Raw genomic sequence first — 13,511 nt, forward strand, 5'->3', positions numbered from 1 at the left:
GTGTTGTATTTCCCAACAGTAAGGAATGAAGCTGTGGACTCTCCCTATCTTAGGAAGGAAATAGTATTCATTGGCGAAATCTAAGTTTTTACTTGGATATAAATTAGCAGAATGGTTTGAGAATGAGATTTACACATTGTAAGCATAGATTTTGTATTATGGGTAAATACTTAAAATGCAACCAGTAATCTGTATACGATTATTTGTTCTATGTAATAAGCTGGTTACAAACATATGAAATATAAGGAAAATGTTGCAACAAAACACCAAAGTGAAAGTGACAACACAATGCTGCAGTTATTTCACATGAGCCAATTCATTAAAAAAAAAGTGGGTAATATGTTGCTCTGTGATTTTATTGGGATGTACTTGATCTAGGATTCAGCCTGATCAAGAAATACAGTATATGTGAAATTTAAATGGATATTTAAGGCAATGTTTTAAACATATATAATACTGAATACATAAATAAGCAAAATATCTGCATAAAAAACTATGTTTGTCAGTATAATTTACAGGGTTTTGCAAATTCATAACAATCAAAAGCCCTTGAAAACCCTGTATAATGTGTGAAGCACTGGTCTGTATAAAGCATTAGCTAAATACAACTCCAGTATGGGGAAATGCATTCCATCCCCTTGCTAGGAAGGAAGGCTTGATTAAAAAAAATATAATCAGAATTAAAATTATAGGAGAAGTAAACAAAACAATGTGAATACCATTTTGTGTTACATTAATTAAATGTTTTATGGGGGGATGTAATTTGGGGTTTATCATCTCTTTAAACACAACATAGAAAATGCTACAAAAATATAAATTTCTTTTCTTTTTCTTTATCCCAATCAACACTTAATAAATACTTTTCACTTAAATTGGACACACAAAAGTTCAGGGCTTTTGCTAAATAGACATGGACATTAAAACAACATACCAAACCAAAATTACACTACCTAAACATGAAAAACAAAAATCACTTTTTTATTTTCCCCAGAAAAATACAAAATGAAAATGTGAAAACAAGATCATGCTAAGGAACAATTTTAAGAGTTTTTTTTTTTTTTTTCTTCCTTTTTTTTTTTTTTTTTTTTTTTTTAATATCAAGAAAGAAAAAAAAAAAAAATCCCCTAACACTCATTCCTTGGGTTCCAGACAATGCTGGCTTTGTAAAACTGGTGGTAGTTTCTGCACTGGAATTGGTCATGAAAAGCTTAATCAGCCGATGCATCAACACTTTCAGGCTCTGGGGCAGGTTCCACTCCACTCTCTTTTCCTTCTTTGCTTCGTTTGGATTTTTTGTGCTTGTGTCTCCTGTGGCTTTCACCTTCTTCACTATCATGGCGGCGCCTGCTGCTGCTAAGGAAAAGCGAACAAATCAGCATTATGCAGATAAAATTCAGAAAAAAAGCAATGATTGATTGTATCTTGAGATGTAAACAAAAAATAACACTCAGCATATACTCATGTATTTACTACCAACATTAAAATTATATTTAGTATTCAATGTATATATGTAGATTTTAAATGGAGCTAAGTAGGGCTGCACGATTAATCGCATATGCAATTTAAAACTGATTAATCGCCGCGGTTTTAAAACCGCTGAAGAAAGCAATTTTTAGCCCGCCCCCTTTGACGTCACCTATGACGTACAGGAGGGCTGGTGTTGTAGCGAATTGTCAAACTCTTAGGAATTTGGAACCCGTCACTTCTGGTGACGTCACTCCGCATGCGCAAGAGGCCCAACCTCCTCAAATCAGCGGTTCCAAATTGCTCCATCGCGTGCCGCCGACTTGCCGTGCCCGCCTTGTGACATTGAGCCGACTTACCGGGGAGTGCTGTGGCTGATGCGGTTTACAGGGAGGGGGGTGCGCTGGGACTTATGTGGGTTGGGGGCTGATGGTAGTTACAGGCGGTGCTTATGATGTTAAAGGGAGTGCTTATTGGGGGGTTACAGTGGGAGCTGATGGGACTTATGTAGGTTACACAGGGGGTGCTTTTGGGGGTTACAGTGGTAGGCTTATGGGGGTTACAGGGGGTGCTAACGTGCACTGACTTTAGCAATCCAGCCTTAGAGCCTCTGCAGTACAGTAATCCCTAATCACTCAGTGAAGGAGCCAGCCACCGTGACCGACATTTAACTGCTGGCAGTTTTTTTTTTAAAATCCCCTCCCGGGTTGTAAACATTCTAGTGGTTATATATATATATATATATATATATATATATATATATATATATATATATATATATATATATGCGCAAGTACAGTGGGTATTGAAAAGAAACACCCCCTTGAAAATAATCAGATTTTGTTGCTTTGCAGCCTGAAATAAAGACAGATACAGATTTTGTTTTTATCCAGTTGTAATTACTCAGTGCAATTTATAACATCCAAGTGAAAGATATAACACCAACATGTCAGCAAAAATAAAGACAATTCAAAAACAGAATAACCGAGTTGCAAAAAGGCTCATCCCCTCCTAAAATTACTTGTAAACTCAATCAAGTGTAGCTAATCACCTTCTCAACGGCACACACAAAGCCATTTGACCTTCAACTGTGATCAGCTGTGGGCATATTGATTAGCTCAGGATGAAAAGAGCTTTCGTGGAGCATCTCAGTCCCTGGTAGTGCAACTGAAGCAAACAACTATGGGTGGCAAGGCACTGTCAAAAGATCTCCGGGATAATGTTGTGGGCAGGCACAAGTCAGGAGATGGATACAAGAAAATATCAAAAGCTTTATCAATGCCTAGAAGCACAGTGAAGTCTAATATTAAGAAGTGGATCTGGATCAGGATGTCGCTCCAAACTGGATGAAAGAGCCAGGAGGAAACTGATCAGAGAGGCTACCAAGAGGCCCACAGCAACTCTGAAGCAGTTGCAGGAATTTATGACAAAGAGTGATCATAGTGTGCATGTGTCAACAATATCACAAATGTGGCTTGTATGGGAGGGTTGCAAGAAAGAAGCCACTCCTCAAGAAAAGGCCACATGCAGTCACGACTAAGCTTTGCAATAATACATCTAAGAGATTCTGAGGCCACATGGAAAAAGGTGTTATGGTCAGATGAGACTACAATTTAATTAATTGGCCTCAACACCAACCGATATGTCTGGAGAAAATCCAATACAGCTCACCATCCAAATAACACCATACCTATAGTAAAGCATGGAGGGGGTAATATCCTGTTATGGGGGTGTTTCTCTGCAGCAGGCACTGAAGCACTTGTCAGGATAGAAGGAACAATAGATGGGGCAAAAAACTCACATTCTTAAGGAAAATCTGCTGCCCTCTGCCAGGAAGTTGTCAATGGGAAGAAGGTTTACCTTCCAACATCACAATGACCAAAAGCACACAGCAAAAATGACCACACAGTGGTTGAAGAAGAAAAACAAATTATGCTTACCTGATAATTTCATTTCCATCGAGGGGAGGAGAGTCCACAGCTTCATTCATTACTGTTGGGAATTAAGAACCTGGCCACCAGGAGGAGGCAAAATAACCCCAGCCAAAGGCTTAAATACCTCCCCCACTTCCTTCATCCCCCAGTCATTCTGCTGAGGGAACCAGGAACAGTAGGAGAAATCCTTGGTAGCCTGAAGATAAAACTTCAAGGCACGAACCACATCCAGGTTATGAAGTAAACTCTCCTTTGAAGAAGAAGGGTTAGGACACAAAGAAGGAACAATTATTTCCTGATTGATGTTACGGTTAGACATCACCTTGGGGATAAACCCCAACCCAGAGTGCGCAGTACAGTCTTATCCGCATGAAACACCAGATAAGGAGGGTCACATAGCAAGGCAGCTAGCTCAGATACTCTGCGTGCCGATGCAATAGCCAACAAGAAGAGAACCTTCCAAGACAGAACCTTAAATGTCTATGGAATGCATAGGTTCATACGGAACCCTTGGCAAAACCTTAAGGACTAAGTTTAAGCTCCAAGGCGGAGCCGACTGCCTAAAGACAGGTCTGATTCTAGACAAAGCCTGAACAAAAGATTGAATGTCAGGGAGCTCAGCGAGTCTCCTATGCAACAAGACTGATAATGCCGAAACTTGTCCCTTTAAGGAACTAGCGGCAAGACCCTTCTCTTTACTTATGCCAAGTATATCCATGCTTCTCACACCAGGACAAGTAAGTCATCCACACCTAATAGTAGATGCGACGAGTGACTGGCTTCCTTGCCTGAATTAGAGTATCAATCACACTTTCAGAAAAGCCTCTATTGGCTAAGACTAGGCGTTCAATCTCCATGAAGTCAGCATCAGAGAATCTAGATTTTGATGCTGAAAGGGGCCCTGTGACAGCAGATCCCTGTGACAGTGTAACCTCCACGGCGGAGAGGATGACATCCCCACCAGATCCGCAAACCACGTCCTCCACGGCCACAAAGGAGCAATCAGAATGGCCGAGGCCCGCTCCTGTTTGATGCGTGCCACTATGCGAGGTAGAAGTGGTAATTGAGGAAAAATGTAAGATAGGCTGAATCCCCAAGGAACCACTAAGGCATCTATCATCTTCGCCTAGGGATCCCTGGACCTCGACCCGTATTGAGGTAGTTTGCAATTGAGTCTGGATGCCATGAGATCTATCTCCGGTGTTCCCCATCTGTGACAAATCTCCGCAAACACTTTGGGGTGAAGAGACCATTCCCCGGATGGAAGGACTGTCTGCTGAGAAAGTCCGCTTCCCAGTAGTCCACACACGGAATGTAAATCGCTGAGAGCGAGCAGTCGTGGGACTACGCCTACTCCATAATCTGAGACACCTCCCTCATCGCGAGGGAGCTCCTCGTACCCCCCTGATGGTTGATGTAAGCCACAGAGGTAACGTTGTTGGTCTGGAATCTGATGAAACTGACCGACCCCAGAGATGGCCAAGCCTCCAGAGCATTGTATATTGCTCGTAGTTCTAGGATGTTGATCGGAAGGAGAGACTCCTCCCTGGACCACTTTCCTTGCACCATCCTGGCACCCCAAACAGCTCTCCATCCTGACAGACTGGCGTCCATGGTCACAATCTCCCAGGACGGTCTCAAGAAGGATGTCCCCATGAACAGTTGCTCCGGACAAATCCACCAAGAGAGGGAGTTCCGAGTCCAAGCATCCAGGGATATCAGCTGTGATAGATCTGAATGATCGCCGTTCCACTGTCTCAACATGCACAATTGAAGAGATCTGAGGTGGAACCTGGCGAATGGGATGACATCTATGCTTGACACTATGAGACCTATTACCTCCATACATTGAGCCACCGATGGGCTTGAGGAGGACTGAAGTGCAAGACAGGTGGACGCAAGCTTCTTGCGCCACTGATCTGTGAGAAATATCTTCATGGACATAGAGTCTATTATCGTGCCCAGGAACTCCACTCTGTTGCTGGGAACCAGGGAACTCTTTCCTGAGTTGATCTTCCAACCGTGAGATTGGAGCAGAAGAAGAGCCCTCGAATGATTCTCTGTGAGGCTGAGCGACGGCACCTGAACCAAGATGTCGTCCAGTTAAGGCGCCACCGCAATGCCCCTGGATCTGGCCACTGTAAGCAGTGCCCCCCAGAACCTTTGTGAAGACTCTCGGGGCCGTCGCCAGACCAAAAGGAAAAGCCACAAATTGGAAGTGTTGGTCCAGAAATGCAAATCTTAGGAACCTGAAGTGGTCCCTGTGGATTGGCACATGAAGGTAAGCATCCTTCAAGTCTATAGTCGTCATGAACTGTCCCTCTTGAACTAGGGGCAGAATAGATCTGATCGCTTCCATTTTGAACGATGGAACACTCAAACTTGTTTAAACACTTTAGGTCCAGAATCGGGCGGAATGTGCCCTCCTTCTTTGGAACCACAAAAAGGTTGGAATAGTATCCTAGACCCCTTTCTAGCTTCTAGCACCCAAGGGTCCTGAACATGCTGCAACCATGCGTCTGAGAATAGAGATAATCTGCCCCATATGTGATCCGGAAACCGGTCGGGCCGCCCCTTCATGCCGATTTAGTCTCAACAGGCTTCTTGCTCCACTTGGACTTATTCCAGGATTGGGTCGGCTTCCAAGATCCCTTGGACTGGAACGCTTTCGCGGAGGGTTGCTGGCGCTGGGCCTTGTCTGCACGAAAGGGACGAAAAGTAGATCCTTTAGGCTTAGCCTTCTTATCCTGTGGTAGAAAGCGCCCTTTCCTCCCGTAACCGTGGATATAATTGAATCCAATCCTGGACCGAACAGGATCTTTCCTTGAAAAGCCTCGCTTTAGAGGTCATGTCCGCAGACCAAGATTTTAGTCACAGAGCCCTGCGTGCTAAAACAGAAAAACCTGACACCTTGGCATTCAGTTGAATAATTTGCATATTGGCATCACAGATAAAAGAATTTACGACCTTCAGCGCCTTAATCTCCTCCTGTATCTCGTCGATGGATATATCCCCTCGACCATTTAATACAGGGATTCACACCAATATGTTGCAGCTCCAGCGACCGCCGCAACGGCCGCTGTTGGCTGAAAAACAAACCCTGTGGGCTAAAACATCTTTCTCAACATGTTTTCCAGCTTTTTATCCATGGGCTCTTTAAATGACTCTTTAAACGACGAGCATAGAAATGGCCCCATCCACCTTAAGGATGGTCCCCCACAGCTCAAGCTGAGAGTCCAGAACGGGGAACAGCTTTTTAAAAGAAGGGGAAAAGGACGACCCTAATCACTCTCATTCATTCTTAATATTTGCCATCTTAACGGGAACCAAGAAATACTGAGGCACTACCCTGTCCTCGTATACCTTGTTAAGCTTAGGAATCGCTGGTTCCACCGGTATCTTAGGTTCCGGAACCTCCAGAGTAGCAAGCACCTGCTGTAGCAGAATGCGCAGATTCTCCATCCTAAACCTATAACCAGGCTCCTCTGCCACCGGAGGTTTAGATGACACGGACTCTGACCCAGAAGGGGCCTCCTCCAAAGAGTCGGAGTGGGCCTCGTCATCGTATAGAGCCTCTGGATCAGCCATTGGACAAACTCTGGGCCGGGCCGCTATGATAACCCCTACGCTTGCACTTAGTAGAACGTAGTAAGGCATGGATCACTTTCAAAACAACGGATTCCAGTTGGTCCTCAAAGTCTGACAGCCAACGAATCTCTCTCCAAGGAGTAACGGTTGGACCCCGGGGTGCTGCATGTGCAATCAGAGATGAATGTAGGGAACGCACCTCCCGGGGCGAAGAACCCTCAGAGGTGGTGGCTCAGTAATACTAGACATCCGTTTACATTTAGATGTTGTAACTTTAACAAGGCATGTGGAACCAAGTTGAACAGGCTGATCAACTAGAACCTCCTCACAATAAACACAGGAATGAGACTTTGTTAAGGAAGGAGAGCCCTCCAACGCGTCTGAATCCTCCATCACTTGCGCGTTTGGGTAGACTAACTTTATTTATAAAAAAAAAGGCACCTTTATACCACCAATGGCCGGGGCACTCACCATCTCCTAGGACCCGGACTACAGAAACCGCTATGTCTCCTGTGGCACAGATCAACAGGGAAGATAGATAGCCACACCCAGTCACATGGAATGCCTGGCAGGACCGCCCCTACACTAGGCACAAATGTGCCAAAAAATGGCCACGCAAAATTTCCGCAAGTAACTTGAAAGTTCCACACATTGCCAGAGCCTCATCTCGCACATAACGCAGCAATGACACAATAAACAATGTATAACCCCCCTGTTCAATAATCCCCCTTCCAGGAATATTAACCCTTGATTCTGTAAAGATAAAAGCGCCACACTGTGACCCTGTCTTCTATGTTATTTTTATTAATAAAAAATGAAACGATCTTACCAGAATCTACGCCGTAGAACAGGAACACAGCACTTCAAGTGTGACAGGTTAGTAGCCTTGCTCCTGACATGGACTTGAGTGAAGAAAGCAGGCAGCGAAACTCAACGCTGATTGCTTATGGAGCTGTTAATATGAGATAGGATGGTTTCGCAGAAAAACTCTACCTTTCGCCCAGGATCTCACTGAGAGGCTGACAGGACTACTTAAAACTCCAGTCCCAATGCGAAGAGTACTACCCTTCATAAGAGACTACTCCGAAACTCCGGCACTCCTCTGCCATCCTTCTGTAATTCCCAACAGTAATGAATGAAGCCGTGGAATCTCCTCCCCTTTAGCTGGAAAAGGTGAATGTCCTTGCATGGCCTAGTCAGAGTACAGGCTTAAACCCCATTGAATATCTGTGGCATAACTTGAAGACTGCAGTCCACAAACGGTCACCATCAAATGTAACAGAACTGGAGCAGTTCTGCAAAGAAGAGTGGGCAAATATTGCACAGTCTAGATGTGCAAAGTTAGTAGAGGCATATCCCAACAGACTAAAGGCTGTAATTAAAGCAAAAGGTGGTTCAACAACATACTGACACAAGGGAGTCAGTATGCAACTCAGTGATTCTGTTTTTGAATTGTCTTTATTTTTGCCTGACATATTGGTGTTATACGTTGCACTGAGTAATTACAAATGGATAAACAAAAACTGTGTCTGTCTTTATTTCAGGCTGCAAAGCAACAAAATGTGATTATTTTAAAGGGGGTGATTATTTTTAATACCCTCTGTATATAACAGTATTCAGTGCCTTACAGTTTTGCAACACACCTCAACCCTTTATAGTTTGAAATCTTAACTTTGGTACCCTATTGCTCAGGAACATAATGTTAATTTTGCAATACAAATTTTTTTATCTTGCTTGGTTCAGACTTTGTATTTTAAATCAATGTAATGGAATGAACGTATCACATCTACAAAAAAAAAACATAATTTATGCTTACCTGATAAATTCCTTTCTTCTGTAGTGTGATCAGTCCACGGGTCATCATTACTTCTGGGATATTAACTGCTCCCCTACAGGAAGTGCAAGAGGATTCACCCAGCAGAGCTGCATATAGCTCCTCCCCTCTACGTCACTCCCAGTCATTCGACCAAGGACCAACGAGAAAGGAAAAGCCAAGGGTGAAGTGGTGACTGGAGTATAAATTAAAAAATATTTACCTGCCTTAAAAACAGGGCGGGCCGTGGACTGATCACACTACAGAAGGAATTTATCAGGTAAGCATAAATTATGTTTTCTTCTGTTAAGTGTGATCAGTCCACGGGTCATCATTACTTCTGGGATACCAATACCAAAGCAAAAGTACACGGATGACGGGAGGGATAGGCAGACTCTTTATACAGAAGGAACCACTGCCTGAAGAACCTTTCTCCCAAAAATAGCCTCCGATGAAGCAAAGGTGTCAAATTTGTAAAATTTGGAAAAAGTATGAAGCGAAGACCAAGTTGCAGCCTTGCAAATCTGTTCAACAGAGGCCTCATTCTTGAAGGCCCAAGTGGAAGCCACAGCTCTAGTAGAATGAGCTGTAATTCTTTCAGGGGGCTGCTGTCCAGCAGTCTCATAAGCTAAACGAATTATGCTACGAAGCCAAAAAACAGAATTTATGTTTACCTGATAAATTGCTTTCTCCAACGGTGTGTCCGGTCCACGGCGTCATCCTTACTTGTGGGATATTCTCTTCCCCAACAGGAAATGGCAAAGAGCCCAGCAAAGCTGGTCACATGATCCCTCCTAGGCTCCGCCTACCCCAGTCATTCGACCGACGTTAAGGAGGAATATTTGCATAGGAGAAACCATATGGTACCGTGGTGACTGTAGTTAAAGAAAATAAATTATCAGACCTGATTAAAAAAACCAGGGCGGGCCGTGGACCGGACACACCGTTGGAGAAAGCAATTTATCAGGTAAACATAAATTCTGTTTTCTCCAACATAGGTGTGTCCGGTCCACGGCGTCATCCTTACTTGTGGGAACCAATACCAAAGCTTTAGGACACGGATGAAGGGAGGGAGCAAATCAGGTCACCTAAATGGAAGGCACCACGGCTTGCAAAACCTTTCTCCCAAAAATAGCCTCAGAAGAAGCAAAAGTATCAAACTTGTAAAATTTGGTAAAAGTGTGCAGTGAAGACCAAGTCGCTGCCCTACATATCTGATCAACAGAAGCCTCGTTCTTGAAGGCCCATGTGGAAGCCACAGCCCTAGTGGAATGAGCTGTGATTCTTTCGGGAGGCTGCCGTCCGGCAGTCTCGTAAGCCAATCTGATGATGCTTTTAATCCAAAAAGAGAGAGAGGTAGAAGTTGCTTTTTGACCTCTCCTTTTACCGGAATAAACAACAAACAAGGAAGATGTTTGTCTAAAATCCTTTGTAGCATCTAAATAGAATTTTAGAGCGCGAACAACATCCAAATTGTGCAACAAACGTTCCTTCTTTGAAACTGGTTTCGGACACAGAGAAGGTACGATAATCTCCTGGTTAATGTTTTTGTTAGAAACAACTTTTGGAAGAAAACCAGGTTTAGTACGTAAAACCACCTTATCTGCATGGAACACCAGATAAGGAGGAGAACACTGCAGAGCAGATAATTCTGAAACTCTTCTAGCAGAAGAAATTGCAACTAAAAACAAAACTTTCCAAGATAATAACTTAATATCAACGGAATGCAAGGGTTCAAACGGAACCCCCTGAAGAACTGAAAGAACTAAATTGAGACTCCAAGGAGGAGTCAAAGGTTTGTAAACAGGCTTAATTCTAACCAGAGCCTGAACAAAGGCTTGAACATCTGGCACAGCGGCCAGCTTTTTGTGAAGTAACACAGACAAGGCAGAAATCTGTCCCTTCAGGGAACTTGAAGATAATCCTTTTTCCAATCCTTCTTGAAGGAAGGATAGAATCCTAGGAATCTTAACCTTGTCCCAAGGGAATCCTTTAGATTCACACCAACAGATATATTTTTTCCAAATTTTGTGGTAAATCTTTCTAGTTACAGGCTTTCTGGCCTGAACAAGAGTATCGATAACAGAATCTGAGAATCCTCGCTTCGATAAGATCAAGCGTTCAATCTCCAAGCAGTCAGCTGGAGTGAAACCAGATTCGGATGTTCGAACGGACCCTGAACAAGAAGGTCTCGTCTCAAAGGTAGCTTCCAAGGAGGAGCCGATGACATATTCACCAGATCTGCGTACCAAGTCCTGCGTGGCCACGCAGGAGCTATCAAGATCACCGACGCCCTCTCCTGATTGATCCTGGCTACCAGCCTGGGGATGAGAGGAAACGGCGGGAACACATAAGCTAGTTTGAAGGTCCAAGGTGCTACTAGTGCATCCACTAGAGCCGCCTTGGGATCCCTGGATCTGGACCCGTAGCAAGGAACTTTGAAGTTCTGACGAGAGGCCATCAGATCCATGTCTGGAATGCCCCACAGCTGAGTGACTTGGGCAAAGATTTCCGGATGGAGTTCCCACTCCCCCGGATGCAATGTCTGACGACTCAGAAAATCCGCTTCCCAATTTTCCACTCCTGGGATGTGGATAGCAGACAGGTGGCAGGAGTGAGACTCCGCCCATAGAATGATTTTGGTCACTTCTTCCATCGCCAGGGAACTCCTTGTTCCCCCCTGATGGTTGATGTACGCAACAGTTGTCATGTTGTCTGATTGAAACCGTATGAACTTGGCCCTCGCTAGCTGAGGCCAAGCCTTGAGAGCATTGAATATCGCTCTCAGTTCCAGAATATTTATCGGTAGAAGAGATTCTTCCCGAGACCAAAGACCCTGAGCTTTCAGGGAACCCCAGACCGCGCCCCAGCCCATCAGACTGGCGTCGGTCGTGACAATGACCCACTCTGGTCTGCGGAATGTCATCCCTCGTGACAGGTTGTCCAGGGACAGCCACCAACGGAGTGAGTCTCTGGTCCTCTGATTTACTTGTATCTTCGGAGACAAGTCTGTATAGTCCCCATTCCACTGACTGAGCATGCACAGTTGTAATGGTCTTAGATGAATGCGTGCAAAAGGAACTATGTCCATTGCCGCTACCATCAACCCGATCACTTCCATGCACTGAGCTATGGAAGGAAGAGGAACGGAATGGAGTATCCGACAAGAGTCTAGAAGTTTTGTTTTTCTGGCCTCTGTCAGAAAAATCCTCATTTCTAAGGAGTCTATTATTGTTCCCAAGAAGGGAACCCTTGTTGACGGAGATAGAGAACTCTTTTCCACGTTCACTTTCCATCCGTGAGATCTGAGAAAGGCCAGGACAATGTCCGTGTGAGCCTTTGTTTGAGGAAGGGACGACGCTTGAATCAGAATGTCGTCCAAGTAAGGTACTACAGCAATGCCCCTTGGTCTTAGCACAGCTAGAAGGGACCCTAGTACCTTTGTGAAAATCCTTGGAGCAGTGGCTAATCCGAAAGGAAGCGCCACGAACTGGTAATGTTTGTCCAGGAATGCGAACCTCAGGAACCGATGATGTTCCTTGTGGATAGGAATATGTAGATACGCATCCTTTAAATCCACCGTGGTCATGAATTGACCTTCCTGGATGGAAGGAAGAATAGTTCGAATGGTTTCCATCTTGAACGATGGAACCTTGAGAAACTTGTTTAAGATCTTGAGATCTAAGATTGGTCTGAACGTTCCCTCTTTTTTGGGAACTATAAACAGATTGGAGTAGAACCCCATCCCTTGTTCTCTTAATGGAACGGGATGAATCACTCCCATTTTTAACAGGTCTTCTACACAATGTAAGAATGCCTGTCTTTTTATGTGGTCTGAAGACAACTGAGACCTGTGGAACCTCCCCCTTGGGGGAAGTCCCTTGAATTCCAGAAGATAACCTTGGGAGACTATTTCTAGCGCCCAAGGATCCAGAACATCTCTTGCCCAAGCCTGAGCGAAGAGAGAGAGTCTGCCCCCCACCAGATCCGGTCCCGGATCGGGGGCCAACATTTCATGCTGTCTTGGTAGCAGTGGCAGGTTTCTTGGCCTGCTTTCCCTTGTTCCAGCCTTGCATTGGTCTCCAAGCTGGCTTGGCTTGAGAAGTATTACCCTCTTGCTTAGAGGACGTAGCACTTTGGGCTGGTCCGTTTCTACGAAAGGGACGAAAATTAGGTTTATTTTTTGCCTTGAAAGGCCGATCCTGAGGAAGGGCGTGGCCCTTACCCCCAGTGATATCCGAGATAATCTCTTTCAAGTCAGGGCCAAACAGCGTTTTCCCCTTGAAAGGAATGTTAAGTAGCTTGTTCTTGGAAGACGCATCAGCCGACCAAGATTTCAACCAAAGCGCTCTGCGTGCCACAATAGCAAACCCAGAATTCTTAGCCGCTAACCTAGCCAATTGCAAAGTGGCGTCTAGGGTGAAAGAATTAGCCAATTTGAGAGCATTGATTCTGTCCATAATCTCCTCATAAGGAGGAGAATCACTGTCGACCGCCTTTATCAGCTCATCGAACCAGAAACATGCGGCTGTAGCGACAGGGACAATGCGTGAAATTGGTTGTAGAAGGTAACCCTGCTGAACAAACATCTTTTTAAGCAAACCTTCTAATTTTTTATCCATAGGATCTTTGAAAGCACAACTATCCTCTATGGGTATAGTGGTGCGTTTGTTTAAAGTGGAAACCGCTCCCTCGACCTTGGGGACTGTCTG

The 13,511-nt window shown here is 44.5% G+C and overlaps 1 protein-coding gene across 4 annotated transcripts in view; it reads right to left on the reverse strand.

The window, feature by feature from the left end:
- Positions 1-338: 338 nt before the first annotated feature.
- The window catches only part of FIP1L1 (factor interacting with PAPOLA and CPSF1), a 259,017-nt gene continuing 245,844 nt past the window's right edge, over positions 339-13,511 (reverse strand). For 3 of the 4 annotated variants that reach the window (XM_053703970.1, XM_053703971.1, XM_053703968.1), the window contains exon 17: positions 339-1,353. In XM_053703970.1, the coding sequence (XP_053559945.1) occupies positions 1,209-1,353 (145 nt within the window). In that variant the 3' untranslated portion in view covers positions 339-1,208. The remainder of the gene's footprint in view (positions 1,354-13,511) is intronic. The other variant, XM_053703969.1, reaches the window with a different exon arrangement.

This window comes from Bombina bombina, chromosome 2, assembly GCF_027579735.1.
Source record: "Bombina bombina isolate aBomBom1 chromosome 2, aBomBom1.pri, whole genome shotgun sequence".
NCBI lineage: Eukaryota > Metazoa > Chordata > Amphibia > Anura > Bombinatoridae > Bombina > Bombina bombina.